The sequence below is a fragment of the Ambystoma mexicanum genome, chromosome 14 (assembly GCF_040938575.1).
Source record: "Ambystoma mexicanum isolate Mex_15411 chromosome 14, UKY_AmexF1_1, whole genome shotgun sequence".
In the NCBI taxonomy this organism is placed as follows: domain Eukaryota; kingdom Metazoa; phylum Chordata; class Amphibia; order Caudata; family Ambystomatidae; genus Ambystoma; species Ambystoma mexicanum.
In genome coordinates, this window is record NC_090940.1 from 409,653,176 (window position 1) to 409,671,655 (window position 18,480).

At 48.0% G+C, this 18,480-nt stretch overlaps 1 protein-coding gene across 1 annotated transcript in view; it reads left to right on the top strand.

Moving 5' to 3' along the window:
• The window catches only part of RPUSD2 (RNA pseudouridine synthase domain containing 2), a 47,615-nt gene that overhangs the window by 12,273 nt on the left and 16,862 nt on the right, over window positions 1–18,480 (top strand). Inside the window, exon 2 of the mRNA XM_069637558.1 lies at window positions 17,706–18,002. Coding sequence (XP_069493659.1) covers window positions 17,706–18,002 — 297 coding nt within the window. The remainder of the gene's footprint in view (window positions 1–17,705; window positions 18,003–18,480) is intronic.

Sequence of the window (18,480 nt, forward strand, 5' to 3'; positions counted from 1 at the left end):
GGTTCAGGTCTTTCGAACCGGGCTTTTTTACTTAGGGGGATAGGATCAGTGGAACCTGAGGGTGTGGCCCCCTGAGGGTCATACGAGAGGAAATGCTCTGGATTCTTGTCGTAAAAATCAGCCAAGGAAGACATCCTTGACATGACCCTGTCTATGTCTTCGCTGGACCATTTTTTGGAACAGGGGATGACTTTAGTAGGCAATTTAGGGGACTTATCAAGGGTACCCTTGCTGGATGTTGATCTCTCAGTAGACTTGTATTTGTCTGTCTGCTTAGGGGGGAAGGATGGTCTTACAGGAGTGGAAGAATGTGCTTTCCGCTGTTTCCCCCCCTCCCCGTGCGTGGAAAAATGTTTTCCCTGTCCCTTGGAGGCCCCGGAGACTTTCGACGCCTGGCGTCGAGGATCGGGAGAGGTATCTGTGTTTTTCGAGCGTGGGGCCTCGCTGGTGTTAACTGCGGGCTCCGTCTCTTGGAGCGCGGCCTGGGGGTGGAAGTCGTCTTCGTCCTCAGACGATCGAACTTCCATTAGTCTGGGGAGCGAGGCACTCTTGGCAAGAGTGGATGATTGCCTTGCGTCATGAGGCGATCTCGATCGAGAGCGCCCAGAGGACACCGAGTCGGACCGTTCTATCTGTGCCTCTTTCCGAGAAGTCGACGTCGTCGAGGTTCGGTTGGACTTAGTGTGCTTAGTGTGTGTAGGGTGTGTAGCGCTTGCGTCGCCGGGGGTCTTCCCCATAGCCGCCCTGCCGGACGACCTTCCGAGGTCGGGGACCTGCGCTTGGCTGTCTTTCGACCCCGTAATGCCCTCGCCGTCCGAAAGTACGGCGTCGCTGCCATCGCTGAAGGCGCCCTCCGCTGCCATGGCCGCCTGCCTGGCGTGGTGGGCCCAACGCTTTGTCGAATGGTCCTTAAGTGTCTTAGGTTTAAACCTACTACACGCTCTGCAGTTCGCTTCGGGGTGGTCCCTCGGCAAGCAGAGATTGCACGTGGCGTGCCTGTCGACCCAAGGGTATTTGCGGTTGCACTTGGGGCAGAATTGGAAAGGGGTACCCTCCATACGCACCTTGAGGCAGCGGGCTGGTAAGTGTAGGAAATATATAAGTGTATCTATATACCAAGAGTGAAGAGTATGTACCACCCCCCACTCTCCCTACTTGCAGGGCCGAGGCCAGCGGCCTACTAGGCCCGGGCCGAGGCCAGCGGCCTTCCGAGGCCCAGATCCGTCGTGCAGCAGCCGACGGTCGATGTCTTCTCCAGCCGTCGTCGAGTGTCGAGGGTCGACGTTGGGGTGGGGAAGGATGTCAATAAAGAATTATAAATTTCAATTATTAGCAAAAGTATGGCTAAGGCCAGGGGACTCCGCAAGATGCTTCCGACCAGTATGGCGGAAAAAAACAATCCGAGGATCCTAGACGCGTGAGGGATCTTGGGTACAGTGGACGTCACACTAGGGATAGTATTACTGGCACGCCTGTGCCGACGCCCATTTTCGAGTTTCGAAAAACAAACTGTAATACTCCGCAGCTTCCACTAGATGTCGGCCTATGCACAGCATGTGATCTAAGCAGATTCCACAAGCCTCAGAAATATATATATATATATTAGCAGAAGAACCCTGTGGAGGGATCCGAAGCATCCAGGTGGATGTTGAGGTTTTTGAGGAGGAGAAGTTGAGAGGTAGAGGCAAGGAGAGATGTGGGGAGGCCAGCCCACTCTTGAGAGGAAAGGGGGCAATCTGGCCAGGTGACTTGTAGATGGTGGCCACAGTCCTAGAGAGGCCAGGAGCGATAAAGAGCCTGCAGACCAGGCATTCAATGGAGGAGTAGGCCTGCATAGGAATGACAGATAGCAGGGACCCAGTCCAGCAAGATGAGGGGTTCCCACTCTCTGGGGCTGTTGGTTCTGGCCTCAGAGAGGATCTTGTAGCCCTCAGGGAGGAGAGTGTCGAAACTTGTGACAGAGGTGGCCGTGAACCGTGTCTCACTGAGAGCGAGGACATCCAGGTCAAGCTCTTCGAGGAGGTGGCAGATGTCGGAGGAGTGTTTGACAGTGGAGCGAGTGGGGCAACGTGGAGCAGGTTGCCACATTTGAAAGGCTTCCGTGGAGGGTACACATTAATGATGCACCTGGGTGATGAGAAGCCAGCCAAGAGTACTTCCCATCAAATACCACTATTAATGGGTGAGTCCGATAAAGGGAAGAGTGGATATCAGGTGAGGAGTCCCTAGGTCTAGAGAAGGGACAGAAAAGAGGATAACGGTGATTATCTGTTCGTAAGTAGCATAGGTGTCAGCGATAGAATTAGAAGACAGATCTTTTTTCTAAACGTTTTTCTTCCAGATTTCGTGAGAGAGGGAGGATAGGTGATAGAATAGCAGTTAGAGTAGATTAGAGAGGTTGAGAGTGCCATGAGGAAGGAAGAGAGGGGAGTGAAGGGATAGAAGAGAGAACTGCACAGGCATAACATGACTAGCTGGGTGGCCTAGCAACTGAACGAGGCAGGTAGATGCCCAACAAGAAGTCTTACGCCGAAGCAGGAGGATGCCCAACAAGAAGTCTTATGCTGTAGCAGGCAGATCAGGAGGGATGGAGGATCATCAGGAGGGTAGGGAATGGCGAGCAGTTACATAGGGCGGCATCGACAAGAGTCCGGGCAGAAGGCCAGCAGAAGAGAATGAATGAATGGAGATGAGGGTCAGGATCAAAAGATGACGAAGACTGAAGGGATCATTGTTGCGAGCTGGCAGCAGCGGGCACCATGTTGCAGAGGAGCTCCAAGCAAACAGGAGGGCCTGCGAGGTGTAGATCAGGTGGCAGGACTTGCGGTGCGATGGAGAGCAGCATTATTGGGTTGCGGGAGTAGCAAGGAATTATTTCCCCTCTTATTGTAAATTAGTCGGTCCCTTAGGCCCACCTTTTGGGAGGCCCGAGTCTAGTACTGGGAGTCAGAGATTGTGCTCCTTGCCGTCTGAGTACGCATTCAGAATTGTACCGCTTGTGCTGGTTTTTACTGGGCAGAGCAATGAGTTCTATGTGGTTTGATGTAGTTGAGAACAAAACTCAGTTAAACAGCTGGTCTATTTTATTCATGCTGCATGGGACTCCAAGGATTTGCAGTTACACTTCAGTAGGGTGATTTATAGCTCAGTCCGGTTCCTATTTCTTGTATATCTGGCACCCACTTCCTAAACGCCTCTTCTTCATGTTTGGGCATTACTTGTATGCGCACTACTCTCAGGAAAGGGTTGATCAAACAGAGCCCCAAAACCTCTGGCTTATCCTTGTTGCTCCTTGCACACCTTCTCGCCTCAGCAGGCGACGGCAATGGTGGTGGTCATCTCCCCCGGCAGGCAAAATGTTGATGGAGCGATGGTTTAATCAGCCTGCTCTGTGGACTAAGTGCCCCAGGCCCCTCTAGTCTCAGTTGGGCCTCATTGTGGTCTTGTTGCCCCAGTGGTCGAACTGTATGCGGCCCAGGAGAGGATAAAGCATAGCATGGCATTACCCGAGCTGCGTCCGGACAACCAGCAGCAGGAGACATCGGCCACCTACCCAGGCACCTGCAGGCCCCCCCGCTTTCCAGACTTCTTCTGGCAAAGGGGCTTGACAGCACAAGGATGCAGCCCCAAGCTCCTCTCATGTCTCGACTCCTCATGGCGGATGGGTCAGGCAGTGGCTCGCCTCCCACCATTTCTCTGGGACAGGGGACATCCTGCCTCGCAGCCTCCGTTTCTCGACCCGTTGTCCCAGCTTTAGGGCGAGCCCCACTCACTGCGCTCTGGAAGATGGCGGGTGAAGAGAGCCATCTACAAACCCCCTGTCCCCAAGGTGGGCCGAGTTCTCTCTGCCACCTCTCTCCACACATGGGGTCCTAGGCTGTTGATGCAGGGGGCCTATCGGGTCTCACTTCGGTGGTTCTGAGGATCGAGTTGCAGCCTCCACTGGGCGCGCTGCTGTAGCGGCAATTGCCATCTTTGAGAAAGCCTCGGGGCACAGCGCTCCCGAGAGCCGTCTCCCCGCTGCCCTCTGCTCTGCTGGAGGTCGCCACCGGTCCCCCGGCTTTCTCACCTCCTGTTCCTGGAATGGTACACTGCTTTGGATTGGGCGGTAGGTCATCTCTGCCTAAGGTCGAGTTGCAGCCTCCCCTGGCTGCGCTGCTGTGGCGGCAATCGCCATAATGGCGGGAGCTCCGGGGCACATCGCTCTTGAGAGCTGTCTTCCCCGCTACTCTCCGCTCTGCAGGAGGTTGCCGCTGGTCCTCTGGCTCTTACACCCCCTGTTCCTGGAGTGGGACACAGCCTTGGACCGAGCGGCAGGTGATTTCTACCACTGCCCGTGGCCGATTCCGTGCAGGCTTTTGGAACGGGTCGTGAGAGCACGACCTACTACACCGCCATCTTACTGTGTTCAGTAAGATGGCAGAGGGTTTCCTTTTTTTTTTTTTTTACCTTTATTTTTAATTTTTATGTCAACATAGTACAACTACACACCCACATTAGGGTGAACTTAACTTGCGCCAAATCCCACTCGTCCCGCCCCCCCTATCCACCCGACGTCCCACTCCGAAGTTCAGTGCACATTGTGCTGCGTATTGCATCCCCCCAGCTCAATGCCTCAGTGAGGTGGAGGTACTAAGCCAGATGAACTGCCGAACATGGCCTTCTGTCGATTTCTGGGGAGTACGGGGCATCCTTAGCTTCGTTCATCAGAAAGGTTACCAGGGGGCCCCAGATGACCGGCGGACGGGCATGAAGGGGCAACAGTTTAATGAAGTCTGTTTCAACATCTTGGCAATACAGAATGTCCCTGCGCCAAGCAGTGACTGTGGGGGGGGGGGCCTCGACCCCAGGCCATGGCAATCCGCCTCCGAGCAAGAGTCAACAGCAGGCCAGCCAATTTTCTTATTGGTGCTGACAGGAGCCTCGTCATACCGAGCAGGGCTGCTGTTTGGGTGGGCTGCACGGTTTCTCCCACGATCGTGGCTGTTGTCTCCATAACTTGGCTCCAGAATAGGGACAGTTTGGGGCAGTCCCATGCGAGGTGCGCAAAGTCCGCCGAGGGTGAACCACATCTTTCACATTTTGTAGATGCCTCAGGGTGATGTTTGTTTGCTTTCGCTGGCGTGCAGTAGGTTTGGTGAAGGAAATTAAAATGGATTAGCTTAAAGCGAGAGTTGAGAGCCACCTTCTGCGTTTGTCTCAGAATGAAGGTCCAGTCTTCCTCAGGGATGAATGTACGTAGGGACTTTTCCCATCTGGTTTTTGCACGGGAGTTGCTGGTGGTCGTGTCGGTAATAATAGATTTGTAGATCTGCGATACCAGTCTGCCTTCTCCCTGTGCTTGTATTGTTTTATGGAGTAACTGCCAGGTTTGTGGTTGCTTTGGAAAGCCAGGTAGGATTGCGTCCAGAGTGTATCGAGTTCTAAAGTAGATGAAAATGTCAAGTGCGGTATTACCGCCCCTCTGTCTGGCTTGCTGTGGGGTTATGAAACTGTCCTCCATGAAGAAATCTCCCATGGAGTTTGTGGAGCTTTTCAACCCATTGGTGGTAAACTTTCTCTGATGTCAGCGGCACCCCTGGTATGAATTTCGCAGGAAGAAGGGGAGAGTACCGCGTTTGCACTCCATATTTTTGGGCGAGTGTTTTCCAAATCTTGTACGTCGAGAGCATTGCATTCATGGTGTTATTGGGGACCGGGGCCTGGCCGAGTATAACAGCACTCAACAGGTTGGGTGTCGCCAGGGCCTGTTCCACTTGCACGTGGGGTCTGACTGGTTGTGTGGCGTACCAACCACGAACAGCGCTACGTCATCTGCGTATAGGGATGTGATGAGCTTGTGTGGTCCTATGTTAAGTCCTCTTTGTTGCCTCAATTCCCTAAGGTTAGACGCCAAGGGCTCCATTATTAGGGCAAAGATTTGCGCCGAAAGTGGGCAACCCTGTCTAGTTCCACGTTGTAATTCCACGGGGGCCGAGTTCGCTAGTCCCATCCTGGTGAGCACTGCGAACAGGAATGGCCACTCCACGGGATCCAGTGCTGCAATAACGCCGAACATTCTTCTGATTCCAAAGGACGTGTTGCGGCCCGGAATGAACCCTGCCTGATCTGCCAGGACCAAGGCAGGCATTAGTAGCATCAACCTGTTTGCAAGTATCTTTGCAAAAATTGTATTGTCAAGGTTAAGCAAGGAGATGGGACGGTAGGATGCGTCGTCCTCTGGAGGCTTGCTGGGTTTGTGTAAAAGGATGATGTTAGCGGCACAGAGGGATTGGGGAAGTGTCTTCTTTTCAAGTGCCTCCTCGTATACTGCCGCTAGGAGGGGGGCAAGGGTATTATCGAGTGCTTCATAAAATTCCCCGGTTAGACCATCCGGTCTGGTGCTTTGGAGTTCGGAAGGGTCTTGATGGCTTCTGTGATCTCCTCTGGCGTGATCATTTCATTGAGTGGTTCCCGCAGATGACTCTCGACCCAGTACAGCTCTGTATCTTCGAGATACTCCAGTAGAGAATTTGAGTCAGTTATGCTTTGTGCTGTAAAGGTCTTGGTAGAAAAGCCTGAATTCTTCTGCCATTCCTTCGTCTGTGTGGATCATCTTACCTTGTTTGGAGCGTATGCCTTCTATAGGGGGTAACTTGTTATCTGCCCTTATCAGGTTTGCCAGAAGGGCACCAGGTTTTTAGCCTTCACCATACTGTCTGATTTGGTTGTTAAGGGCTAGAAATTTTAATTCTCGTTCCGCTGTGGTATTAAAGAGCAGAAGTTCCTCCTTCAGGGCCGCTTTTATTTTGGGGTCGCCTGTGCTGGATTTGTCATTCCAGGTCCTTAAGGCGCCTTTCGCTGGTTGCCAGCTCACGCCTGATGAGCTTAAGAATACCATTCTCCTTAGCGAGGCAAATTCCCCTAGTGAAACATTTCAGCGTTTTCCCAGACCACGCCGGGGGAGGAGACCGACCCTGTGTTAACTTCCAGGAACGTGGCGATTTCTTCTCTCAGCTCGGCTGCAAATACCTCATCTCGCATGGATCTGTTTTTGAAACGCCAGCGCTGGAATGGGGATTTAGAGTTGGCTGGATTGAGATTGAGGCTTATCGGGGAGTGATCGTATAGCGTTCTTGGGTGGATACAGCAAGAATCGCTCACCAGTGGACCCCGTGCAGAGATGAAAAAGTAGTCGATCCTGGAGCTCGTGTTATGTACTGCCGAGAGAAAGGTGTACTCTTGCTGCTCCCCATTAGCTGCTCTCCATGCGTCCTTCAGATCAAATGCCCTGCAAATTTCTTTTATTTGAAAACAGGCTTTGGACATGGGCTGTGGCATAGTTCTCGATCTGTCTTTCGCCGGGGTCGAGTACTGTATTCATATCGCCCCCACCCCAAATTATGGTTGACTGTGTCTGGGCGGAGAGCTGTGTTAGTACCCAACCAAAATTGTCTGGGCCGTCTGTGTTCGGAGCTGACAAGGGTTATATTTTGGCCAGCTACTGTGCCACTCACTAGGATGGCTCTGCCTTCGTTGTCCTTTACGGAGTGGATTAGCCGGAAGTTTGTTCTCCTATGGATAAGGATAGCGACGACTCTGGAGTACGACGAATATGAGGAGAAGTACCTGTGGCAACCCCAGCTTCTGGCCCAGAGGTGCTCTTTCCCAGGGGGTAGATGTGTTTCTTGAAGCATGGCTACGTCGATCTTGTGCCTTCTCAAGTATTGCAGAGTTTTTCTGGTTTTGATCGGGATGTTACCCCCTCTTATGTTCCATGTTAAAACCTTGAATGAAGCGGGTCAAAAAGTGGATTATGTCTCGTTATATTCGTGTTAGCAGGCAGCGATGAGGCCAGCCCGGGTCTCGTGCTTTTACTTGTTGCGCCCTGGGTTTCTTGCCGAATGATGGGGCGGCTTCGCAGGGGAAGGCTCTGTAGAGGTAGTGGGCTTGTCAGGGCGGAGGGGCGTGGGTCCGGATCGGGCGTGAACAAATGGCGCGTGTCCACTAATAACTTTAAAACTTTTCCCATAGCGCAGACAACCCCCAACTTGTCCGTTGGGATCCCCCCCAACTTGAACCTGGGAACAAATGCTGTGCTAGGGGCGCTTGGGGCTTCCCCAACGTCTCTGCCCTGCCGTGTTTACTATATTGCGCTTGTTCCGGTTGGCTCCTTGTGACTAACTGGGGTGATTGTTGGGTGCAGTTTCCTTAAGGAGGATTCCTGGGGTTTCTTTCTCTTTGGGGACGGAGCTGACGAGGATGGTGATCCGGGCAACCGTTCTTGTCTAGGAACGTGTGGGCTTCTTCCGGGGACTGGAAGAAGTGGACTCTTCCGTTGTGTTGTACTCTGAGCCGTGCCGGGAACAGCATTGTGTAGACCAGCTGGTTGTCTCGAAGTCTGTTTCTGACATTGGTGAAAGCTCTTCTCTGTGCTTGGACAGCGGCCGAGAAGTCTGGGTAGAGGTGGATTTTGTCCCCGTCGTGGAGTAGTTCTCCCTTCTCTCTGGCCAGGCGGAGAATGGTGTCCCGCTCTCTGTAATTAAGTAATGTCGCAATGATGGGTCTGGGCGGGGCACCAGGGGCTGGTCTGGCGGACGGAGTCCTGTGCGCGCTCTCTATCATGAACAGTTGTGAGAACGCTTCTCGGCCAAAGAGAGAGATGCAAAGTGATTCAGCATAATCTTCCATCTTCGACTGGGGTTCATGTTCTCTTACTCCAATGATTCGGCTATTGTTCTGTCGGTATTACCCAAATTGTTTGTTTACAATTGTTCGAATGAACAATTGACCGAATTTAAAGGGTCACAATTGACCTTTTCACAATTGACGCATATATATATATATATATATATATATATTAGGGGTTTGGGTTGGGTGGGGGGTTGCGGGGGGTTTCCCTCCGCATATATGTTACAATTGACCTTCACAATTCGGTCAATTGTGAAAAGGTCAATTGTCATTCGAACAGTTGTAATACGAACAATTCGTATACAACCGTTCCGTCTGGAGCGGCCTTCTAGGTCCTCGCATTTGGCCATGGTTGTGGTCATTTGGCTTTCAAGTCTGGCTACCTTGCTCGATAAGGTCGTCGCGCCGTCTTCCAGGTCGGAGACCCGCTGTTCAACCTCAGTTAGTCGCTCCGTATGGGTATCGATGCAGTGTTGCATTAGGTCTACTTTAGAGGACAGGCCGTCCATTTTACTGTTTAGACTGCCGATGCCCACTTTTAGCTTTGAGGAGTTCTTTTATTTCAGACGGAAGTGAGCCGCCAGGCGTGGGTTCACTCTCGTCTTGTAGGTGGGGGGCTTTCGGAGTCGTACCATTTTCAAAAGTCAGCTTCCTCTGCAGTTTATCTGTTTTCCCCATCTTGCTTTGCTGAGTGTGAGTGGTTTCTAGGTAGTGTAGGTTTACCACCGAACGGGGGCCTCGCAGTGTCCTTTGCAGGGGCTGGGGGTGGCAAATGCTGGCGGAAGGAGAGAGGGTTTGGATTGTTGTGACTGCTTTCTGGTGGAGTGCTTCCCGTACGTAGGCAGGACCCAGCCGCGGCCCTGGGGAATTTGAGAACTTGCACTGCGGCCGTTCCGGAGACCTAGGAGTGATGATCGTTCGATTCTCACATGGAGTAGGTCGACGAAGGCCCTTCACCGTAAAGGGTTACGTGCGGTGGGTGATGCTTTATGTAGCAGGTTTCAATTGTAGTCTAAGCGCCTCGCTGGAGCAGAGGCCCTGGCGGTTTTATTAGTTGCAGCTGTGGATTGTGGTGCACCGCTCACTCGGAGGTGTGGAGTCCTGTTGCCGTGGGCCCCAGAAAGCAGCGCGGTTTATGGCTGGGGGTAGCGGGGACACGTCCCAGGGAAGGGCAGGGCTTGGTGTGGGCGCTTATGCTTGCGATCTCTCCCCCTTCCAAACTCCTGCCGCCTGTACCTCAGTCTGCGGTCCCGACGTGGGTCTGTCTCAGCTTCCACCATCAAATCACATCCGCCCAGGCCACACCCGTTCTCGCCGTGTCGGAGCTTCGATGTGTTGGCTCCCTTGGAGCTCGTTCTGTGCTCGGCTTACGCCACCCAGCGCGGGGGGCTGGTTTGCGCACCGAGGGACTCCGGGGCTATCTCCGGGTTCGAAGTAGCGGACTTGCCGGTGCGGCGCCGATGGCCAGCGCCCCCCACGGCAACGATTCGCCGGTCGGTTTCTGACCTGGTGGGCGCCTGGGAGGGGGGACTTTCTGGTTTCCTCTGCACTTTGAGCCGCAGACGTCTCTGCTTGAGCTGCGGATGTTAGAACAACCTCGGCGTCGGGGGGGTGCCCGGAACGAATGTTCTCCTGGGGCTGCTCGCGCACCAAGATGGCTGGCGCGCGTGAAATGGCGGGCCTCGGCACCGGGTGGGTCGTTCTGGGGTGTAGAAAGGCCGATTTTCCTCCAGATTCGAGTTGAGGGGAGTCGTGAGGTTTAGGAACCGGGAACCACACTTGGTTATGTAGAGCCAAGCCGGGAACAGCAGGATTCGTACGGATTAATCCCAGGCAGAGCGGGAGCTCAAGCCATGGTGGCCATCTTGGGTGGCCCTCTAGCGCCCTCTTGGCAGAGGGTTTCTTTGAGGGTTCGGATGTGAAGGCCAAGGTGTTGAGATTTCTTTCCAATGCATCCATGTGGACATTTTCTAAGGAGTTATTTGGTGTCTTGGTAGGTGTGGGTTGGTCCCAGTTGGGAAGAAGTGTATGGTGGAGCAGGATGCAAAGGCCCATGTGATCTGTCACAGATTGGGGAACATATCCGATGACTTTAGAGTTGGTGCATACCAGATTGTGTATTGCCTTTGTTATGGGTTGTTTAGGTGACTAGTTGCTTCAAGTCCCCGGTATTGAAGGGTTCTAGTACAGTCTCACTGACTCACTTGGTGGTTTGATTCCCGGGCAGGTTGAGTTCTCATTGGAAGATGGTAGTTGTGTTGTTGACAAAAGCTGTTGTAAAGAGGTCTGTAATTTAGTGGAGGAAGGCCTTGTTGGTTTGGGATTGTCAGTAAATCAGTTGTCTGAGCATGTGTGAGTGGGAAGTGAGAAAAGGTGGGTTCCATGGATGCACATGTTTGTCTGAGGTCTTCTGTCTAGTAGTGAGCCCTCTGCCAGTCTTCCCTTTGAGGTACTTTAGTTGGATGATTTAGCCTGCGAGGATGAGGCATCCAGACTGTTTGTGGAGGTAGGTGTATGCTCTGTATGTGTGATAGAGTATATCTAGGTTGTGTGTGGTGATGAGGTCACCAAGCCTTGCCCTAAATCACTGCTATACAACCAGAGGAGTCAAATCTGACAATAGGCTTAGATCCATACGGACTTTTAGTTGATAAATAGAGCAAATTGCTCTGACTCTTCATAGGAGGAATTTACTTGAATAACAGTCACCTTCAAGTGCAAAGTGTGGGAAGGCCCATGTAAACACCCACTGACAACAAAGAAAGCCTTCCTTCTCTTTTTTTAAAATTTTTTATTTTTATTCTTGGAGAGATCTTAAATATTTTGAGATTCTGGATATCCTCATCTGTTTGCGCTTTATTTTAAAGGCACATGAACATCCATTAGGTGCGTGTTTTGCTTGAACAGCATTATTAAACCTCTCCCCTTCAGGTCTGAAGAGGTGTATCAGTTTTAGGGGTGAAGGCTTCAAGCCCATTGGATACAGGGCATAGTTTTGGATGTCATGGCAACCCATTTACATATTAAGCACCATCATTTGCTTTTATTGCCCTTTGAAAGGTTGTAAGTGCTAAGAATATTACACTGCCTTTTTTATTTATTTTTTAAGATCATCTGATGCTTCCAAATATCCACAACCTCCCTACCCAATGCAAGCATCATCTGAATATGGATGTGCACATCAATCTCCCTTTCCTCCTTTCCACCTGAACAATTCTTTTATCAGTAGGGCTCCGTCCTGCCTCAAATTTAATTGGTATGTGTTTACTAGATACATTCCAGATCTTTCTCAGAATACATTGCAGATGACAAGTGTCTTCAGAAATGGAAGGAGGCTCCATAATTCTTCACTTTGATGTCACCCAAGAGACTCAGTGATTTCTTGATTAGTTGAGGGTCTAAGTGTGCTGCTGTTCATGGAATATGGTAATCCAGTACACAAAGTAAAATAATCCAAAAGGTCTGACAGAGGCATACACACATGCCAGTTCGAACAGTCCCAACAAAAATTTCAATGTGGCTCAAGCTATTCCAGCCTCCTTAGGGATGGCTGTGAGTGTAATCGAGCCAATGAGTTGTTTCCCTGCCACAATTGAAATGCTAATGGGTATGTCAGAATGTCCAAATAAAGGAAGAGTCCACTTCCGTGTGTCAAGACTCTAATTCTGACCCTTACACTTATATTTATTTATTTTTTATTTATTTGTATGGCGCTCCTGGCCCAGGGGCATCTGGGCGCATTTTTTAGGGAGGGTAACAGGGGAGGTACATCGTAAGACCATGAATCTACAATATTGTGAATATACAGCAGTGAAGAGCAAATTTACAATTTATACAAAGAGGCAATGTAACAGAACTTGGGAACATATATACAAAAAGGCACAGTTTTAATAAGATATGGTGGTGTATTGATGTGCGTTGGAAGGGAGAAGATGATAATGGAACTACAGCAGATTACATAATAGATGTAGTGTAGTCTTGCTTGATGAGCCAAGATTTTACTTTATTCTTAAAAGCCAGGTATGATGGTTCGGCTCTCAATGTAGGGGGTAATGTGTTACAGAGTTTAGCGGCAAGGACTGGGAAGCTGGATCCCCCTGCTTTCTGGAGCTTGAATCTTGGTATTTCCAGTGAGTGGTTTTGTGCTGATCCTAAGGGTCTGTTAGGAATATAGGTAGTGAAGCGGTTAGCAATATAGATAGGTGCCTGGTTGGTTTTGGATTTGTGAGTGAGTGCAAGAGTTTTGAGTGAAATTCTAGAGGCAATAGGGAGCCAATGTAGACTACGTTGTGTGTCATAAATGTGTGATTTCCTGGGGATGTTAAGGGCCGCCCTTATAGCATTGTTCTGGGTGACTTGGAGTTTGTTGATTATTTCTTTGGCTGGTACCTTTACAGTAATCAATTTTTGTCATAACAAGTGTTCAGGCTGCATGAGTAGAGACAAGATAAGGCATTAGCTTGCACAGTTAGTGCGTTTATGCATAGATTAGGTGACAGGAAGGTGTGTACACAAGATAGGGACTACCTACACAAGTAGGGCAGAGCCTTGTAGGTAGATGAGGTTGCTGCGTACACATAGGGAGGGAAATAATGTGACCGGCATGCACCAGGAAATCGGTAGATAGCAAAGCAAATGTGTCCTGCAGAGGATAATAATGTGACAAGCGGTTGCCATTTTTAAAACTGCACAAGCACAGTAGAGAATAAGGTCTTTAGCTATAAGAAGGCCTCACAGGTAAGCACGCTATTTGAAACACATACATTCAATTCAGGAAACATGCTGCAGTGGCTGGACATAGCTGCCTCAAAGGAATGTCAAAGCTGAGGACACTGGAGAATACGTTTACATAACGGAACAAGATTTGTCTGGGCAGCGAGCATTCAACCATTAAGGTAAATCAGTTACGACAACACAGCAGACTGGGGCATTTCATAACTAGTTGACCAATTAATGTCTCAGCGACCGGTTAGGCGTGACAGAGAAGCAAGTGCTGCTAAAAAGACGAAATAATTGCTGCAATGAATATGGTGAAATCGGCGTGATTCATAACACTAGTTATTCATAATGTGTCAAGAACAGAATCGCGCGGTTACTGTTGCAAGACAGGGTGAGCCGCAAAACTGGAATTTGGGCAAAGATAAAGTCCTTGAAACTCTGAGACATCATGGCGGGGATAACATGGGCTGTTTTATTTAACTAAGAACAAAGGCGATAAGCTTGTCCTCTCCGGCCATCTGCATACACATGTCATCATGCCGCCAGTTCACTGAGAGTGTGACCGCATGTTAACCGATAAGCATATCTCCTTTTCACCGCAGAAGTATTGTTGAGCTTACCAATAATATTCAAGCATGATGAGGTTGTACATTTTTATGGGTGGGACTTAGTTACCCAATCAGTAGGGTGGGATATATAGATGGTATATTTCGCTTAGCAATTAGGACCAATGAGCAGTGGAGATGGGGTTTCATAGCTCAGTGATTACGATGACAGAATGCCTCATTTGCATTATATAAACTGTGTTTTCTGGTGAAACGTGGAAGAATTTGAGAGCAAGAGCTTTGCCGTTGACCTTTTTCCCCAGCTTTTGCATACTTCCAATAAAGCTGTATTACCTTGCATTTGGCATCGTACCACAAACCACTCGGTGTTGTCTCTTTACTGGCAAATACCAGGTGGAGGGCTGTACTGTTTTTGGACCTCTGTTTTCAAACCTTTGCACTCTTTTTCAAAGCAGGTTTCTGAGAGTTAATGACTTAATTGGAGCTGTAAACCCACTACTGGTGTAATTAAAATGTCTTAGCCAGGTCTGCCTTCAAACACTCTATTTATAAGCACTATGCGTGTCCTTCACTGAAGTCCTGTTAAACACAAGCAATAGCAAAGCCAACAGTTTTACCTTGTTTGTGAGTATTAGGCATTTGCCAGGCACTGCTATTAGACCCAGTTACTCGCACCATTCTGTACCTGTTACCATCAATGGCCAGTTAATACCACTGTAGCAGTGCCTGCCAAGTGCCTTTCCCATGCCTACACAAAAGCCAAACTGTTGCCATTGCTAATGCTTGTCTGAGTTGGTGCTTGCACTGTCTGGCATATGAAGGTATTTTGGTTAAACCTCTTGTGATTTTATTTCTGGTGTAAATGTTGAATATGCACTAGCTTCACCATGTAAACAGAAGTTTGGATACAACTGTGCACTAGAGGAGGCATACATTGTTTTCAAAAATAATGTAGGCACTTATTATTAATGGATAGTGTTGCTAGAGAGGAAAGTGGCCAACGAGATTCAGCAGAAGACAATGAGAGTATAAAAAGAGGACAAAGTGGGCAGTATAGAGTGGATAAAAAAAATAGTCCATGGAGTTGATTGAACTTTGTTCAAAACAAGCAACATGAAATTACCTTTTCACTGGGGCCATTCTAAGTATTGAAAGAATACCTTTTTTAGGAGGTATAACTTCAACAAACTATTATATTCATGAGAGAATTTGCAAACACTATATGGAGTCATGCAACTGAAGGTACTGGCACACGATGATATTGATTAGAATCTTGTTTTAACATTTAACGAACACCCGTGTGATTCTGCACATATTACTTTAGCTATGTAATCCAAATTTTGGATCTGACAAACGTGAGTGTGCTTAGATATTAACACCACCAGTATAACATTAAATCTAAAAGACTGGATGTGAGCGGAAAGCGAGGTGTGCAGGAGCTGAAAGTTGCTGGCTTTTGAAACCGAAGATTCTGGTGTTAATTGTGCATCATAGTAGACAACTTTTTTTTTTTTAACCCAACCAAATCACTATCACCCTGTTAGTCCCTTATCTGTGATATTTGAAAGGGCCTCACAACAACTTGAATAACACCAAAAAGACTCGGGGATTTCATTTAAAATCATTGACTTCAAAGAAAATAAAGCTTTTAACTTTAAATAGAAATAGAATTACATCTCTGGAGTAACCCCATTTTTACAAATCATACAACACTTTCCTTCTTCTATTCAGTAGAGTACTGAATATAAGACCAAACTGTCCTTGAACAATGCTGGTCGCCAGATTGAGCAGATTAACGGGTTTGCCACCAACCATGATGATGCACCATTCTCGCAGTCTCACTGGCAGCACAATGACACTTCTTTCCTTCACAGACCTATACATAGTTATATTTAAACCCTAAAAGATAGTTTGTGGCTCTTCTCAAACAGTTATCCCATAAAAAATGACCCTATGTATTTCATCAAGGATGTTTTGTAACACAGCAGAGTGCATGCGTTTGAGCGTTGTCCCATAGCCACACACGCAGCACAGCTCCAAATACACAGATCTAAACATGGAGTGTGACAAAGTGAGGCACGTCACAGCATGGAGAGGAGCGGGGCATTTGGAAGAAAAGCAAGCAAGGGCAGCGGTGTCCAGGAGTATAGCACATAAATCAGTTGGACACCTGGAAAGGGAGCGGAGGCAGGGTCCACAGTACCGGCAAGCCAGAGCGGGCACTTGGTTGAAGAATTATTACATGGTTATATGATGATTCTATTTCTGTTTAAAGTTATAAGCTTTTCTGTTATTTTCTTTGAAGTCAATGATTTGATTTGCCTTTGACCATAGTAAACCAATGGACTCCCTTATGTTCCACAGACAGAGAAACAGAACCAGCTGCTTGGTATACTAAACAACATTTGGCTGAAGAGTACCACATGGCACGGTGGAATGCGCTTGTGTAGATGCTCCTAATCCTGGGTAGAACCTCCAAGATGTTTGCATAAACATTTTGTCTCGTACTACATCAACGTTCAGACTTTTGTGCTGTGCAATACAATGTATTGCTGTTGAGTACATATTGGTGTTGGGGCACGTTTGGTCTCCCTTCAAATGCTAGTGTAAAATGACATTATGCCAGTGCAGTGTATGCAGTCAAAACCTTTACATTTGCCAAAGCTTCTCATTTTAAAGAGCAGGGAACCCAAGTGACTTGAGAACTGAAGGTAGTGATCAACACCTTTCTATGAATTCTTCCATTATCTGACAGATTTCACACGTCCCTCCTCCCACAAAATATGTACAGGAATAGGTTTAATGCACTGAAGCCCAAGTTTGTTGGGACCACCTGTTTTCAGTGTTCCTACTCTTTTAGTCACTCATAACTAGAATACTACTCATTTCACGAGAGCATTCCCTGTCATACCTGATGATTTTCTAGATGTCTATTTGCCTATGAGAAGTAAACTTGTACTTAGCTGGTTCTATTGACCAACCTCATTAAGGTAGTTTTACTGTTTTCCTTAGTGAATATACTTATTCTTTTTCTGCGGCTCTTGTAACTAATACATTATTGGTCATATCCACACCTTTGATAATAGGGGCTATAGACAGTTGGCCTGTAAATGAGTGTCCCACCATAATCTCATGGATTGCTTGCTTCACAACCTGTACATCTAATAGGCAATCAAGATGAGGGGGGATAGCTCGGGGGAAACACGTTTGTCTTGGAAGCAAAACAATGCAGCGCAACACAGTTTTGAATCCATATCCCACGCTTATAAACCTTTTTCTGGTATTAAGCGCGTTCTAAAAGAAAAATAATAATTCTAAAACCACCCTGCTTTCAGTTTAATGACATTTGTGCAATACCCATTTTTTTTTAAAAAAATTTTACATTTATTTTTTAAAAAGCGAGATTCATCCTGCTTGTCCACTCAATTGTATCATTCTATGAACTCCTGAACCAGAACGTCAATCAATTGTTGCATTTGTCCTCAAGTGTCCACAGTAGGATAATCTCAAAATGAATTTACAATGGTTCATTAGCTCAATAGTTTAACTTTGATTACCCTGTGGTTGTACATATTTTAAAGATTTTGTGATCAGATTGCGTAGGATTTCTGAATGTTCTGTTTAGTTTGTTGGGTAAAAAAAGTTTTCTTCTTTTGTCTTGTGTGAATACTTGGTTTCCTTTTCCAAGCTGGTCATTTCAAATTCTATTTTGGCTCACGTGTTCTTTTTGTTTTGTTTTTTGCTATGTAGAATAATGACTTTCTTAGAAATACCGTTCATCGCCATGAACCACCTGTCACAGCTCAGCCTATATCCATCATCGATGAAACTGATGAGATGGTGATAGTGGACAAGCCATCTTCTTTACCGGTTCACCCCTGTGGCAGATTTCGACACAATACAGTCATTTTCATTCTTGGCAAAGAGCATAACTTAACGGAGCTGCATACTGTCCACCGGCTGGATCGGATGACTTCTGGCGTGCTTATGTTTGCCAAAACCCTCGAAGTGTCCAAGAGTATTGATCAACAAGTTCGTGAGCGCCAGGTGAGTTGGTGGCCAGATAGTTTTCACAAAGGTAGGCATGCAGGTCGATTCCTTTCAATTCTTGTAAATTTGCTCCGATTCTTAACCCATCTAGAATAAGGTTACTTGTGATGCCATTTCAATGTGTCTTTGCATAATCCATGTAGCAATGCAAGCAAATGCCCTTGTCCAGAAATTCCTTTCTCTGCACTTGTGTTGTTTAAAGCAGAATTGTTTTGCAATATTGACGAGGCAGTTCAACTGCCATGATTTCTGAGAGTTAAAAGTAAGCTGTTACTCCCATGCTTTTTGGCCTTTTTATAAATTGGTGAAACGTGCAACGTAGTGCTGAAGACACTGCGATTGTGAGGCTAGGAGAGAAAGGTTTGCGTCCCATTTCCACCCTTGTCTCCCCCCAAACCACCTGCCACAAACATGCACGCACATGCAGTGATCTTGGGCGTACAGATTTGCCCCGATTCCTCTGTGAAAAATCGAA